General features: G+C 40.1%; 1 protein-coding gene across 1 annotated transcript in view; it reads left to right on the top strand.

Moving 5' to 3' along the window:
• CFAP44 (cilia and flagella associated protein 44) overlaps positions 1-17,750 on the top strand; it is a 1,689,287-nt gene that overhangs the window by 525,437 nt on the left and 1,146,100 nt on the right. The window contains exon 10 of the mRNA XM_044073142.1: positions 13,580-13,682. Within this exon, the coding sequence (XP_043929077.1) occupies positions 13,580-13,682 (103 nt within the window). The remainder of the gene's footprint in view (positions 1-13,579; positions 13,683-17,750) is intronic.

The raw sequence follows: 17,750 nt of genomic DNA, 5'->3' as shown, positions 1-17,750 counted from the left end.
CTAGCTATGTCAAACAGAGCTCCTCATTAGCACTCTTCAAGAAAAATCTTGATGATTGGATGGGAAATAGGAAATTCACCACGGGGATCACTTCTGCGGCTCTGCTCGACAGGGGCACAGGAAAATAATTTTCTTGAGTGGTGAAAGCCAGGGTACCTTTTTGGCTAGGCTTATATAGGCCCTTGGGCCAATAGCCTAGTATCTACCTATGAACCTATATATATATATATATATATATATATATATATATATATATATATATATATATATAAGCTGTACTAATTTAGATTGCCCAGAAGTAGGGAGTTCTGGAGACTGACCTCTTTTCCACCTAGGAAATTTCAGTGTTCCCATCTGAAGTTTGATGAAGTAGCCTTCATCATCTTTTAGAAGCAAGATCCCTATATACCTTCCCTCCATTTCATTCTCTTATGAAGTTGCTGCTGCAAGTCCCCTAAATTGCATCAGTAAACATGCTCCATGATTTTTTGCATATTAGTGTCTGGAATCTGCACTGTAGTTTACTTTGGTTTGTTCTGGGTAGGCATTATTATCATTACAAAGTGATACCCCTTAGACTTTCCTCTGCATCCAGTGTGTTTACCAAGATGTCGGCAGTAGTGGCTACATCCTTGCAGAAGTATTACCATATGTTCCTTTACATAGATTTTTGGTTTCTTGATGCCTTCATAAGATACTTTCTGATAGAACTTCCAAAGCTGGTGCTCCTGTCTTTGCAGTTACTTTGGGTAATCATAAACTTGGAGAGATCTTTTGTGATCCCATCTTCAGTGCTAGCCTCTCTTGGCTGTGGTGAAGTCTTAGGAAGTCCTTAATTAGGCATCTTTGGTCAGAAAACAGAGTCCAAGTACAGAATTGCCTGTAACTCCTATGTGGACTACCACCATGATCTTCATGGTGCTGTCTGAGTGCCTGTGGGAACATGCTGCAAGGATCTGTGAAGTGTCACTGGTTGCAGAGGCACTACATGCTGGTAGATGTTTTCCTTTTGTTATGCTGCTGTCACTAAAAGGGATGGTCCTCCATGTTATAGTCCAGTCTCTGAGTGGATCTCCCACTCCAGCAGTTGAACTAATTCTCATAGTCTTATGGTAGAGGGTTTGCTGTGAGGGTAAGAATCTCACCTTAACTCATGTCTGTTAGAAGGGAAGAGGCCAACTGGCAAGGGACATCACATCAGCAAGCTGAAAATATATGCAGTCCTTCTAACTTAAAAACCTATTGGAAGGAAAGCTGCATCTGATGTTCTTCCTAATTTGGTCCAGTAACTAATTTGTGATGTGGTATGTAAATTTTTTTTTTTTGAGTTTTCATTCAACAAACTATAATTGTCACTTATTCTTTAGGCACCACTGCTACTATTCATACCATCTGAACAGTTGTAGAAGTTCATGACAAGTAGTCTGGCACTGAAAGGCTTCAGTGCTTTCCACACATTTAGACCATCAGCTGCACAGATGGTGGCAAAGGGTGGAGGAGTTTCAGTCTATATTAGCAACAAGTATGACTCTAGGTTGGGTAATAAGGATGATGTCCTAGAATGTATCCATGTGCAAATCACTATAGACAAAGTCCCAAGCAATATCCTATCAAGCTGTAGGTCACCCTCTATGTTCCTAGATTTCCATAGCTCATACCGAGACCTACTGGAGATGCTCAGTAATAAACCAAATACACTATTCATTGAAGACTTTAACCACCCCATATAGATTGGGAAACATACACTGTATCAAACTCGTAGGCAAAATAATTCCTGGATTTCATAAACACCCTTGACCAGATAGTGCGCAGACCCACTAGAGCTTCAAACATACTAGACCTGATACTCACCAATATGGGAGACCCCCCCCCCCCCATCAAATCCTCACTGGTGAGGCCAGACCAAAAATGTTCTCCTTTGAAATAAAAATCAACTCAGTAACCCCAGCAAACCCTGTAATAGTTAGAAACTATTCCAAAGCAAACTGCAGCCTATTAAGTGATAGTTTGTCAAACTTTATTGCCCCTTTCGTCTGCAAGCTTACAGCAACTTATGTGGCATTATTATTAGAGACCCTGTGCAAACATGAAAATGGCTGTATTGAGGCTTCTGTGGCTACTAGAATTAATCCCAAAACAAACCACACTGGTGTAATTATAACTTTAATAGGGTATATAACAAAAGGAAAAAAGCATGGCTAAAATCAGGAAGTGCAGCTCCCATAATGATAGGAGTCCTCTAATTAAACTAAGCAGCAAACTAAGAGGACTAATTAAGTCCAACAAGATCAATTACAAGTCCAAGATAGCCTCATAGGCTAAGGACAGCCACTAGGCTTTCTACATCTATGTCCAAAACCTCAAAGGCAGCACACAGCAGTGTGCCAAACTGTCATTCAGTGGTGCCATTTCTACTGAGTAGGGCAGCATAGCGAATTTTCTGGCTGATAAATTCGGCTCAAACTTCACTCCCCACTCTCACCCTGCCTATCCCGTTTAATACCTACTAGCATAACCTCCCCCCCAAATTAGTAACAGGGTATAGGTTTTGCTGGCACTTGCTAAAGCTGAAAACACAGCCTTAGTGGGTCCTGACAGTATCTTAGGATGCCTCCTAAATAGCTCGAAACATGAGCTATCAGGACCTCTTGAGCCACTTTTCAGCTATAGCCTCAAAATAGGCTGTGTACCATGTGAATGGAGGACTGCAACAGTTATTCCACTTCACAAGGATTGACCATCAACTGACCCCAGAAACTACAGACCTATTAGTCTGACTATAATTTGCAAAGCCATGGAATGAATTATCATGGAAATGATCAGCAGATACATAGACAACCTTTAGACAATGGACCCAACCCAGTTTGACTTTTTCAAGGGAAGGTCATGCCTACTAAACCTGGTGGACTTTTTTGAGAAGATCACCACAGCAATGGATGAGGAGAAAACAGTGCATACCACCTATCTGGGCCTAGCTAAGGCATTAGATGCAACACCCTACTTTGGCATAGTTCACAAATTCTCAATCTGGGCATAAACCCGTACATAACTCACTGGATTTTCAACTGGCTCACAGGCAGACCCAGGAAATCAGGATTGGTGAGACCACCTACACTAAGAGACTGGCACCAGTGGGGAACCTCAGGTCTCTGTGCTGGGACCACTCATATTTGGCATCTACTTCTCAGAAGTAAAGGCTAATGTCAAAGGCCTTTTGCTGACCAGGTTCACAGACCATCTCAAAAAACTCCAGCTCTACTCCGTCGCATATTGCCTACTCAGAGGCAATCTCTGCCTAACATACAAAGCCATGTCAAACCCAGAGCTGTTGGACATGCTACACTTACAGAAGTCCCAATCCCTCCAAGCCACACTCTCCAGGGACCTAAACCTTGTCACCACAATAAACAAAACATGCTGGAGGGATAGATTCCTGTCCCTGAGACTCCCCATACCTTGGAACAGACTGCCAATTCATGTCAAGCAGAGCACCTCATTAGCCCTCTTTAAGAAAAATCTTGATAACTGGATGGGAAACAGGAAATTCACCCTGGGGATTACTTCTATGGCTTTGCTCGACAGGGGCACAGGAAAATAATTTTTGGGTGGATTAAGCCAGGGAATCTTTATGGCTAGGCTTGTACAGGCTCTAGGCCTGATAGCCTAGTACCTACCAATGAATCTGTGAACCTATAACTGCAAATTGTCTGCATCATACATCCCCATCTCATAGGTTCATAGGTAGGTACTAGGCTATCTGCCCTAGGGCATTTATAAGCCTAGCCAGGATGTTTTGGCTTTCGCCTCCCTTTTAGACTAGATTCCTGGGCCTCTGTCCAGCAGGGCCATAGAAGTGATCCCAGGAGTAAATTTACGATTTCCCATCCACTCATCAAGATTTCTCTTGAAGAGGGTCAGTGAGGGGCTCTGCCTAACATGGACTGGGATTCTATTCCAGAGCGTGGGAAGCCTTTGGGATATGAATCTATCCCTCCAGCATGTCCTGTTTATTGTTGTGCTAAGGTTTAAATCCCTGGAGCGTGTAGCTCTAATGGATTTGGTTTTCTTGAGGTGGAGCATGTCCAACAATTCCGGGTTAGTCATGGCCTTGAGCGTCAGGCAGAGATCGCCTCTGAGTAGGCAGTAAGCAACTGAGTAGAGCTGGAGTTTCTATAGTCGAGCAGCATAGGGCATCTGTTTGAGGCCCATGATCCTCTTGATGAGGTATTTTTGAGGTGTCTCCAGCTGTTGCAGGTGTCGGGTAAGGTACATCCCAAATGGGGCATTGTACTCAATTATGGGCCTGATGAGCGATGAGTAGAGGGGCACAATGACCTCTCTTGATCTAGATGTGAACCCTTTTGTAATTAGGTGAGATATATAGAAGGTTTTTCTAACCACTTTGGCAATGTGATTGTCAAAGGAGAGGTTACTATGTACTTGGGTCCCCAGATCCCTAATTACTTCTTCCGTACTTAGTGGATTACCCCTATGTGGTAGTTTGTGGGCACTGTGTTTTTCCCAAAGGGGATGACTATGCACTTTTTGGCATTTAGCTTGAGGCCATGGTTCTGACACCAGGTGTCTGTCTCTATAAGGCCCTTCTGGAGGATGCTTGTGTCAGCTGGAGAGTCGATTATGGCTTCCAGTTACAATCATCTGTGAACTTGGTAAGCCACAGTCCTCCCATGTTAGCCTGTACCTCAGAGAAGTATATACCGAACAAGAGGGGGTCCCAGGACTGAGCCCTGTGGGATGCCACTTGTAACCGGTTTAGAGTCGGACATAGCACCCACAACTCTGACCATGTGAGTTCTATCCCTGAGCCAGTTTGCAACCCATCTTGTGACATATGGGTTAATATTTAAGCTGGTAAGCTTATTTATGATGCCACAGTGGGGTATTGTGTCGAAGGCCTTTGCAAGGTCCAGGTAGGCTGTGTGGACTACCTTACTCTCATCTATGGCTTTGGTAACTGTTTCAAAGAGGTCAACTAGGTTTAAGAGGCAAGATTTGCCTTTAACAAAGCCAAATTGGGTAGGGTCCAGTGTTTGGAGGTTCCCAATGTCTTTATTTATGAGATCCATGATGATGCGCTCCATAGCCTTGCAAACCAGGCTAGTCAGGCTTATAGGGCGATAGTTCCCGGGATCCGTTGTGGCGCCACCTTTGTGGAGCGGGATCACTGTTGCTGTACACCATTCTTTGGGTGCATAACCTGTGGTAAGTCTGAGTTGGAACAGTGAATTTATGTGAGGGTTTAGTTAATGTTGGAGCTCGTGTAAGACGCAGCCCGTGATACCATCAGGTCCCATTGATGCTGTGTTTTTTACTTTGGAGAGGGCTGCTTTCACCTGTGTGTCTGTGATGTATGGTGGACTGCATTCTTCTGGGATAGACACTGGCCCTTTTGTGGGGGAAGGGGGGTAAAGTTTGCACTGAACCTGTCCGTCAGGATGTTGGCAATGTCAGTGGGTTCAGTGTATTTTGTGCCATTTTGCACCAGTACAGAGCATATCTGATTGTTGCCACATAGATTCTTGATGTAGCTAAAGAACGCCTTGTGATTAGCTTTAGAGTCTTTGGCGATTTTTCTTTCAAAGCTAGCCTTTGATGATTTTATAAGGGATCGAAGTTTCTTGCTAGTACTGATCAGGGATGCCTTACCTTTTTGGGATTTTGCCTTATCATGTAATAGTTTCCTCCTTCTGTTGTATAGATTATTTATGGCCGGGGTCCATCTGACTGGTCGCCTGTTTTTGGCAGAGTGAGTCTTGGTTTTACTTGGGATGGCACAATCCATGCATTCATGTAGGTGCTCATAGAGTGCATTTGTAAAGGATTCTGTGGTTTTTGTAGCATTTTCCATTTGCTCGGGGGCTTTGAAACTTTCCACATTGGTCTTGAGAAGTATGAAGTTTGCTTTTGAGAAGTTTTTACAGCGGTTTCCTTGGTTGGGGATGGAGTCGTGATGTGGATGTCCATTGTGATTAGTTTATGGTCTGATCTTACCAACAGGGGGTTTACCTCTGGTGTGGAACATTTAGCCCCCATGTTTGGTGATGACCAGGTCCAGTATGTTGTCCCCTCTTGTGGGAGTGGTGACCAGTTGTTCCATGGCATTTGAGTTTATAAACTCCAGGAACCGTTGGGCAAAAGAGTTGGGACTTGAGTAGTTTTCCCAGTCAATGTTTGGGTAGTTGAAATCCCCCAATATCATGGTGTTTGGTGAGACCTTCATATTCTCCAGTGTTCTCAGGAATGCCGAGAGGGGCTCCTGAGACAAGGTGGGTGATCTGTAGCAGGCTACAAACTGAAAAGCAGTTTTACCTGCTGTTAGTTGCACATGGATGGGCTCCGCTGCCTCATGCAGTGCCACTAACCTGGAGGTATGGGTATCCTTGATGAAAATGGATATTCCCCCGCCTTTAGTATTTCGATTTCATGACACAAGCTTCTTACAAGTGGTCTAACACAGACAAATGACTGGTGCCAAAATCTCAGATTAAAACTCAATGTCAAGCAATGCATTATAGAGCCTTTTGGGAAAACTGCCACCCAGATGAATTACTCCTTCAATACGACACCCCTAAGAGTAGACCTAGTAGTCATGGATCTGGCAACATATGTAGACAGTAATCTGACCTTTCACCAACATGTGACCAAGGAAGTAAGAAAATCCTTCTATGTTGCTAAACATATAAGTAAAGGCATGATATGCAGGTCCAAAGAAGTCATTGTGCCACTTTATTTGGCCCTTATCAGACCCATCATTAACTATAATGCCCCCTTTGGCATGTACCTGACCAAACGTATGCAACAGCTTAATGCCTGACATACAAAGCAATTTTGGATCTAGCTTTGATGGACCTTTTCATGTCCAAATAATGAATAGCATAGAACCACTGGATCTAAGGATTTCAGTTTTGCTTGTAACATAAATCAGACATATTGGCAAGACAAATATGTGCCTTAGAGGATTCCCATGCTCTGGAGTAGGCTACCCATCCATGTGAATCAGAGTACATCCCTAACCCCATTTAAATGTAACCTTGACCAATGGTTGGGAAATCAGAAATTTGCCCCAGGTTTGGCCTCATCTCTCTGAGAGAGGCAGACAGTAATGACCAAACTAATGTAACCTCCCACCCCACATAACCTATAGAAACTTCCTAACTAGCATACCCCATCCTAATAAATGCTCATGACATACAGGGACATAATTGGATAGGTGAACATATGACCCTATGAAAGCTTGTTTATTGTACATTTGAACTTATGTTTAATTATCCAAAAATCACATATCTCCAGATTATATTTTGCTTCAGATCTGTGTGTTTTGGATTTGTTTTAGTTGTTATTTGAATATTACAATATAATATATAGTAAAGAATGCAGATTAAAATACACATAAATTACCACAATAATTGGTTTGATGGTGATTTTTCAATAATCAAATGACTGTTTCTGTCAACCAGTGTAATGCAAAATCAAGCATCAGTTTAGCTAAATTAAGCAGTTAAATAGATAATTTTTTATTCATGTGCCTTTTTGTATTTGCAGGTCCACCCAAGTCGAAAGTATTTTGTTGTAGCTGAGAAAGGAACAAAACCCAACATCATTGTATATAAATACCCATCTTTACACCCTTACAGAATTTTGCGAGGTAAGTGAGGTGTACATTATGCACTTACTCCCCTTGTAGCACTTTACTCATATGTGCTAACCCTAACCCTGTCCCCAAACCCAACCACAGACATTACCTTATGAAAATCCTTCTCTTAATTGTACCACTACACAAGACTATCACCCACACATATACCCATACGCTTCACATACAGCAACACACACAACACACAAAACACTAAATCTGCCACCTTTCCTATCCTGCAATGTAACCTTAACCCAGAAACACATGCACATATACTCAGATGCCTTAACAAATAGGAGTATACACACACACACACACACACACACACACACACACACACACACACACACACACACACACACTTCCAAACACAATACAAAAAGCACTAAATTTAATCCTTCCTAACCTACAAATACAAGCACAGATACTTCTATCCCTAATGCCGAAAGATTTGGAATATGTATATATATATATATATATATATATATATATATATATATATATATATATGTGTATATATATATATATATATATATATATATATATATATATATATACATATATATATATATATATATATATATATATATATACATATATATATATATATATATATACACATATAAATATATATAAATTGACATTTGATTACTGTGAAAGTTTGACTGGGTTGGAGCCCAATTTCAGCAGAGTCCCTGGGAAAAATCTCTGAAGTATTACAAAATATTTTAAGAATAATAATTTTACAGTCTTTAAAATAATACAAAAAAATAGATGCAGTTTAAATAATTATACAAGGTTAGACATCATATGAAAACATTGATTAAGAATAGATACAAGTGATATGACAATGATTTCATTTTATGCTCAGTTTCTGAGACACTTGGTTAGCTACAATCACCTACATTAGAAGCTGAAGTTAACAGTACTGTATTTTAGTCTTCTGTTAAGTGCAAATTTGCAGTTTTAAAAGTACTGTATTTTATTTTTTCTGATACCTAATTGTTTCACTGAATAGTGTGCTGTGCGTCTTTCTGCTGTAAGAGGGGGTGGTGCTCTTCTCACCTCTTTGTTATCTGATATTTAACTGTTAGCCTAGAGGGTTTCCTCTGTACTTTTAAGTGCTAGCCACAAAGTTTGAGAATTCATTTTATGCTCAGTTTCTGAGAGACTTGGTTGGCTACAATCACCTGCATTAGAAGCTGAAGTTAAGTGCAAACTTGCAGTACTGTATTTTATTCTTCTGTTAAGTGCAAACTTGCAGTTTAAAAAGTACTGTATTTTATTTTTTCTGATACCTAATTGTTTCACTGAATAGTGTGCTGTCTCTCTCTCTCTGCAGTTAGTTCCCCACCCACCATCCCTGTTCTTGTCTTGGTGTTAGTGTTGGTGGCTCTGGAATTGCCCGCCCCTCCTGTAAGTCTGTATTTGAATACTCCTCCTGGGTACATCTCATTTGCTCACTTAACTGAGTACAGTGAGGTCATATTCTGAGTCTAGTGTTCACTCTACATAATGCAGAGAGAAGATTTGAGAAGGCCAACCAACTTAGGTTCTTCCTTCCTCTCTCCTTGCACTTTACTAACAAAAAAATTGCACTTTATTCATCTGCTTTTACTGTATTTGTGTTTCCTCCTACTTTATTTTGCTTTTGCCTCTTCTTAAAAGTACTGCATTTTATTTATTCTGCTGCATTTATTACTGCTTGGTAGTAGCCTGATTAAATTGCAACTGTTATTCTAAGTCTTTTGGTTTAAGCACTTGGGCTTGATACCAGTTGTTTTACATTAAGAAGGTTTGTGGTCTGCACTGTTGTGGCAGGACAGGTAGCTTACATCCTTCTAAGCTGGGAATTGCTGATTGAAGGCTCAGTGTCTACTATTCTAAAAGTATATTAGTTCTGGTTTAAGCACTTGTGCTTCAGGCCATTTATTCTACGTTAAGAAAGTGTATGGTCTGCACTCTTGTGGGATGAGATTCTGCCCTTCTAAGCTAGGAATTTCTGGTCACAGGCTTATTGTGCCTGCTTATTTGAACTATTTCTTTCTGAAATTGGTGTGCCTTGTTGCTGTAGTTTAGAACAGATTCAGGCCTGCTGAATCTAGCTTTGTTCGTATAGCTTGAGCACTCATCCAGGCCATCTTTTTTTGGAGAAGGTTCCCCTGCACCCTAGTGGCAGGAGTGTGCAGTTAGAACTTGTCTGATTGAAGACTGCTTGAACAGTATATATATATATATATATATATATATATATATATATATATATATATATATAAACTTTGCAGTTTATTTATCTGCTTTTACTGTATTTATGTTTTCCTACTTTATTACTAGGGGCTTTTCCCAGGGAACCCGGGAAGAACTATCCTCCAGCATGTCCTGTTTATTGTTGTGCTAAGGTTTAAATCCCTGGAGCGTAGCTCTAATGGATTTGGTTTTCTTGAGGTGGAGCATGTCCAACAATTCCGGGTTAGTCATGGCCTTGAACGTCAGGCAGAGATCGCCTCTGAGTAGGCAGTAAGCAACTGAGTAGAGCTGGAGTTTCTATAGTCGAGCAGCATAGGGCATCTGTTTGAGGCCCATGATCCTCTTGATGAGGTATTTTTGAGGTCTCTCCAGCTGTTGCAGGTGTCGGGTAAGGTACATCCCAAATGGGTCATTGCACTCAATTATGGGCCTGATGAGTGATGAGTAGAGGGACACAATGACCTCTCTTGATCTAGATGTGAACCCTTTTGTAATTAGGTGAGATATACAGAAGGTTTTTCTAACCACTTTGGCAATGTGATTGCCAAAGGAGAGGTTACTATCTACTTGGGTCCCCAGATCCCTAATTACTTCTTCCATACTTAGTGGATTACCCCCATGTGGTAGTTTGTGGGCACTGTGTTTTTCCCAAAGGGCATGACTATGCACTTTTTGGCATTTAGCTTGAGGCCATGGTTCTGACACCAGGTGTCTGTCTCTATAAGACCCTTCAGGAGGATGCTTGTGTCAGCCGGAGAGTTGATTATGGCTTCCAGTTACAATCATTTGTGAACTTGGTAAGCCACAGTCCTCCCATGTTTGCCTGTACCTCAGAGAAGTATATACCGAACAAGAGGGGTCCCAGGACTGAGCCCTGTGGGACGCCACTTGTAACCGGTTTAGAGTTGGACATGGCACCCACGACTCTGACCATGTGAGTTCTATCCCTGAGCCAGTTTGTAACCCATCTTGTGACATATGGGTTAATACTTAAGCTGGTAAGCTTATTTATGATGCCACAGTGGGGTATTGTGTCTAAGGCCTTTGCAAGGTCCAGGTAGGCTGTGTGGACTACCTTACCCTCATCTATGGCTTTGGTAACTGTTTCAAAGAAGTCAACTAGGTTTAAGAGGCAAGATCTGCCTTTAACAAAGCCAAATTGGGTAGGGTCCAGTGTTTGGAGGTTCCCAATGTCTTTATTTATGAGATCCATGATGATGCGCCCATAGCCTTGCAAACCAGGCTAGTCAGGCTTATAGGGCTTATAGTTCCCGGATCCGCTAGGCGCCACCTTTGTGGAGCGGGATCACTGTTGCTGTACACCATTCTTTGGGTGCATAACCTGTGGTAAGTCTGAGTTGGAACAGTGAATTTATGTGAGGGTTTAGTTAATGTTGGAGCTCGTGTAAGACGCAGCCCGTGATACCATCCGGTCCCATTGATGCTGTGTTTTTTACTTTGGAGAGGGCTGCTTTCACCTGTGTGTCTGTGATGTATGGTGGACTGCATTCTTCTGGGATAGACACTGGCCCTTTTGTGGGGAAGGGTAAAGTTTGCACTGAACCTGTCCGTCAGGATGTTGGCAATGTCAGTGGGTTCAGTGTATTTTGTGCCATTTTGCACCAGTACAGAGCATATCTGATTGTTGCCACCTAGATTCTTGATGTAGCTAAAGAACGCCTTGTGATTAACTTTAGAGTCTTTGGCAATTTTTCTTTCAAAGCTAGCCTTTGATGATTTTATGAGGGATCGAAGTTTCTTGCTAGTACTGATCAGGGATGCCTTATCTTTTTGGGATTTTGCCTTATGTAATAGTTTCCTCCTTCTGTTGTATAGATTATTTATGGCCGGGGTCCACCTGACTGGTTGCCTGTTTTTGGCGGAGTGAGTCTTGGTTTTACTTGGGATGGCACAATCCATGCATTCCTGTAGGTGCTCATAGAGTGCATTTGTAAAGGATTCTGCGGTTTGGGTAGCATTTTCCATTTGCCCGGGGGCTTTGAAACTTTCCACATCGGTCTTGAGAAGTGTGAAGTTTGCTTTTGAGAAGTTTTTTACAGTGGTTTCCTTGGCTGGGAGTGGAGTCATGATGTGGATGTCCATTGTGATTAGTTTATGGTCTGATCTTACCAACAAGGGGTTTACCTCTGGTGTGGAACAGTTAGCCCCCGTGTTGGTGATGACCAGGTCCAGTATGTTGTCCCCTCTTGTGGGAGTGGTGACCAGTTGTTCCATGGCATTTGAGTTTATAAACTCCAGGAACCATTGGACAAAGGAGTTGGGACTTGAGTAGTTTTCCCAGTCAATGTTTGGGTAGTTGAAATCCCCCAATATCATGGTGTTTGGTGAGACCTTTATATTCTCCAGTGTTTTCAGGAATGCCGAGAGGGGCACCTGAGACAAGGTGGGTGATCTGTAGCAGGCTAAAAACTGAAAAGCAGTTTTACCTACTGTTAGCTGCACATGGATGGGCTCCGCTGCCTCATGCAGTGCCACTAACCTGGAGGTATGGGTATCCTTGATGAAAATGGATACTCCCCCGCCTTTAGTATTTCGATCTCATGACACAAGCTTCTTACAAGTGGTCTAACACAGACAAATGACTGGTGACAAAATCTCAGATTAAAACTCAATGTCAAGAAATGCATTATAGAGCCTTTTGGGAAAACTGCCACCCAGATGAATTACTCCTTCAATACAACACCCCTAAGAGTAGACCCAGTAGTCATGGATCTGGCAACATATGTAGACGGTAATCTGACCTTTCACCAACATGTGACCAAGGAAGTAAGAAAATCCTTCTATGTTGCTAAACATATAAGTAAAGGCATGATATGCAGGTCCAAGGAAGTCATAGTGCCACTTTATTTGGCCCTTATCAGACCCATCATTAACTATAGTGCCCCCTTTGGCATGTACCTGACCAAACGTATGCAACAGCTTAATGCCTGACATACAAAGCAACATTGGATCTAGCTTTAATGGACCTTTTCATGTCCAAATAATGAATAGCATAGAACCACTGGATCTAAGGATTTCAGGTTTGCTTGTAACATAAATCAGACATAATTGGCAAGACAAATATGTGCCTTAGAGGTTTCCCATGCTCTGGAGTAGGCTACCCATTCATGTGAATCAGAGTACATCCCTAACCCTATTTAAATGTAACCTTGACCAATGGATGGGAAATCAGAAATGTGCCCCAGGTTTGGCCCCATCTCTCTGAGAGAGGCAGACAGTAATGACCAAACTAATGTAACCTCCCACCCCACCTAACCTATAGAAACTTCCTAACTAGCATACCCCCTCCTAATAAATGCTCATGACACACAGGGACATCATTGGATTGGTGAACATATGACCCTATGAAAGCTTGTTTATTGTACATTTGAACTTATGTTTAATTATCCAAAAATCACATATCTCCAGATTATATTTTGCTTCAGATCTGTGTGTTTTGGATTTGTTTTAGTTGTTATTTGAATATTACAACATAATATATAGTAAAGAATGCAGATTAAAATACTCATAAATTACCACAATAATTGGTTTGATGGTGATTTTTCAATAATCAAATGACTGTTTCTGTCAACCAGTGAAATGCAAAATCAAGCATCAGTTTAGCTAAATTAAGCAGTTAAATAGATAATTTTTTATTCATGTGTCTTTTTGTATTTGCAGGTCCACCCAAGTCGAAAGTATTTTGTTGTAGCTGAGAAAGGAACAAAACCCAACATCATTGTATATGAATACCCATCTTTACACCCTTACAGAATTTTGCGAGGTAAGTGAGGTGTACATTATGCACTTACTCCCCTTGTAGCACTTTACTCATGTGTGCTAACCCTAACCCTGTCCCCAAACCCAACCACAGACATTACCTTATGAAAATCCTTTTCTTAATTGTACCACTACACAAGACTATCACACACACATATACCCATACGCTTCACATACATCAACACACACAACACACAAAACACTAAATCTGCCCCCTTTCCTATCCTGCAATGTAACCTTAACCCAGAAACACTTGCACATACACTCAGATGCCTTAACAAATATGAGTATAAACACACACACACACACACACACACACACACACACACACACACACACACACACACACTTCCAAACACAATACAAAAAGCACTAAATTTAATCCTTCCCTAACCTACAAATACAAGCACAGATACTTCTATCCCTAATGCCGAAAGATTTGGAATATGTATATAAATATATATATATATATACATATATATATATATATATATATATATATGTATATATATATATATATATATATATATATATATATATATACATATATATATATATATATATATATATATATATATAGATATATATATATATATATATATATATATATAAATATATATACAGTATATGTTTATGTGTGTGTGTGTGTGTGTGTATATATGTATACATATATATATATATATATATATATATATATATACATATATATATATATATTTTTTATATATATATATATATATATATATATATATATAGATTGACATTTGATTACTGTGAAAGTTTGACTGGGTTGGAGCCCAATTTCAGCAGAGTCCCTGGGAAAAATCTCTGAAGTATTACAAAATATTTTAAGAATAATAATTTTACAGTCTTTAAAATAATACAAAAAATAGATGCAGTTTAAATAATTATACAAGGTTAGACATCATATGAAAACATTGATTAAGAATAGATACAAGTGATATGACAATGATTTCATTTTATGCTCAATTTCTGAGACACTTGGTTAGCTACAACCACCTACATTAGAAGCTGAAGTTAAGTGCAGACTTGCAGTACTGTATTTTAGTCTTCTGTTAAGTGCAAACTTGTGGTTTTAAAAGTACTGTATTTTATTTTTTCTGATACCTAATTGTTTCACTGAATAGTGTGCTGTGTGTCTTTCTGCTGTAAGAGGGGGTGGTGCTCTTCTCACCTCTTTGTTATCTGATATTTAACTGTTAGCCTAGAGGGTTTCCTCTGTACTTTTAAGTGCTAGCCACAAAGTTTGAGAATTCATTTTATGCTCAGTTTCTGAGAGACTTGGTTGGCTACAATCACCTGCATTAGAAGCTGAAGTTAAGTGCAAACTTGCAGTACTGTATTTTATTCTTCTGTTAAGTGCAAACGTGCAGTTTAAAAAGTACTGTATTTTATTTTTTCTGATACCTAATTGTTTCACTGAATAGTGTGCTGTCTCTCTCTCTCTCTCTCTCTCTGCAGTTAGTTCCCCACCCACCATCCCTGTTCTTGTCTTGGTGTTACTGTTGGTGGCTCTGGAATTGCCCGCCCCTCCTGTAAGCCTGTATTTGAATACTTCTCCTGGGTACATCTCATTTGCTCACTTAACTGAGTACAGTGAGGTCATATTCTGAGTCTAGTGTTCACTCTACATAATGCAGAGAGAAGATTTGAGAAGGCCAACCAACTTAGGTTCTTCCTTCCTCTCTCTTTGCACTTTACTAACAAAAAAATTGCACTTTATTCATCTGCTTTTACTGTATTTGTGTTTCCTCCTACTTTATTTTGCTTTTGCCTCTTCTTAAAAGTACTCAATTTTATTTATTCTGCTACATTTATTACTGCTTGGTAGTAGCCTGATTAAATTGCAACTGTTATTCTAAGTCTTTTGGTTTAAGCACTTGGGCTTGATACCAGTTGTTTTACATTAAGAAGGTTTGTGGTCTGCACTGTTGTGGCAGGACAGGTAGCTTACATCCTTCTAAGCTGGGAATTGCTGATTGAAGGCTCAGTGTCTACTATTCTAAAAGTATATTAGTTCTGGTTTAAGCACTTGTGCTTCAGGCCATTTATTCTACGTTAATGTATTTGCTGCAGATTTAGCAACTTTGTTATAGCATTGTTCAAGTTTTGTTTTTTCTTATGCCTGAAGGTTAGTAAGGATGAGAGCACCATAAAAAAGTGTGAGGAGGACATAAGTAGTGGCAGTTATAGTGTTAGTTGTGTTGGTGAGAAGGTTTTTGGCTTTATAAAGTATCCCCAATTTTTGATGTCTTTCTTATGCAATTTTGTATATGCACATTGAATTTAAGATCATCATCCCTAAAAATTTGCTATGAGAAGTAACGCCAATGATTGTATTATCAAGAGAGAAGACTTTCAGTTTTGTTTTTTCATGGGAGAGGGATTTGGGGAAAAAGTAGCAGATTTTTTTTGTTAGGGTTGAACATGAGTTGTGAGTTACAAAGTTATGTTTCAGTGGTTGTTAAAACTTCCTGAATAATGTTTGGAAGTGTACAGTGTTATCAGATGTACAAATGAGTGTGAAGCCCTCTGTGTACTGTATTAGGGAGGCATGTTGTGTGGATGTGTGTAGTGTTTTAGTAAGAATGTTAAATGGGGGAGTCCAAGGATAGGACCTGGTGCCACATCAATGGTGACTGGGAGGTATGGAGGGAGAAAAGAGTGACATTTTACTGAACGGTAGGTTTTGAACCATAGCAGTGTGGGCTGACAGAGACCTAATGAGGGCATTTGAATTAGAAGTTTGTTGTGATAATCTGTGTCGAAGGCTTTGGACAAGTCTAGAAATAAGGAGGAGACTAGTTTGCCGTGATCTCTTACATTATTGACAGTGTCTATATAGGTTAGAAGTGCAATGTTAATACTATAGGAAGGACGGAAGCCATGTCATGTTGGGGGTAGGCATTCTTCCTACAGGAGGTAGTTTAGCAAATGTTTTTGAGTACATTTTTCAAGTATGAAGTTTGTAATGTCTGTTGAATTTCCTCCTTTGTGTTAATGGATAATGTGTGACTTTTTTCTAGAGAGAGGGAACATGGGATTTCTGTCTTGACCTATTTCTAAGGATAGAGACATGGTTGGCAGTGATGTCAGCTGCTATTTATGGTATTCACTTGGAAGGTCATTAGCTGAAGAACACAGTCTATTTAAGAATAGTTTTATATAGGATGTGGGCACAGGTTTGAAGGTGAAAGTGGATGTGGTGATGATATGTAGCTGATGGGCAGGGTTGGGATTAGATGGTGAGGAATTGTTGGTTAGAGATGCTATACCATCTGTAAAATAAGAGTTGAACTGTATTGCGGTTTCAAGTGCTGAGTTATTAGGAGAGGGCCTATGGTTGAATTTATGGCTGGGATGCAAGATTTCTTTAATGGCTGTCCAGAATTTTTTAGGGTCGTGTTTACTATTATTCTGAAAGTTACTACAGTGTAATTGTTTGTCTTCATTAATTTGCTTTTTAGTACAATTGTGAAGCATTCTGAAGTTTTCCAGATATTGTGATGTTTTATATGTTTGCCATTCTTTCTGTGCCTTTTCTGTATGCTGCATTCTACTCATTTTGGATAACCAAATTACATTATTTTTTAGTTGCTTCCTTTTAGGAGCAAGGCTATTTAGGATATTCAAAAAAGTTGTATTGAATTCATTTACAGCATCATCTAATGGGAGGAGTTTTAGGAAGTTCAGTTAATAGATGACAGGTTAGTGATGAACATTTCTGAGTTAAACTTGGAAAGGCTGCAGGTTGTTTTATGAACATACTCCTTAAGTGGATGTGTGAGATATCTGGTTGTATAGCTTGAGAAAGGATCACAGAGAGTCAAACATTGTACCTGAGGTAGTGTATTTGCTAGGGTCAAATACTAGGATCTAGTCTAACAGGGGATTTGATGTCATCATCATCATAAACCCCCTTTGATTCAGTGCTACACTCAGGAGTGGCCTTAGGTCAACTGGTGCCCTAGGCAAAAGGGCTCCATGCGCCCCCTACCACACCATTTGATGCCCCCATCCTGGTCTGCCTACACTAAATAAATACTGGAAA

This window comes from Protopterus annectens, chromosome 5.part1 (genome assembly GCF_019279795.1).
Source record: "Protopterus annectens isolate FY-2018-M chromosome 5.part1, PAN1.0, whole genome shotgun sequence".
Classification (NCBI taxonomy): domain Eukaryota; kingdom Metazoa; phylum Chordata; order Ceratodontiformes; family Protopteridae; genus Protopterus; species Protopterus annectens.
The sequence above is the reverse complement of the archived record's forward strand: the minus strand, read 5'-3'. Positions and strand labels throughout refer to the sequence as shown.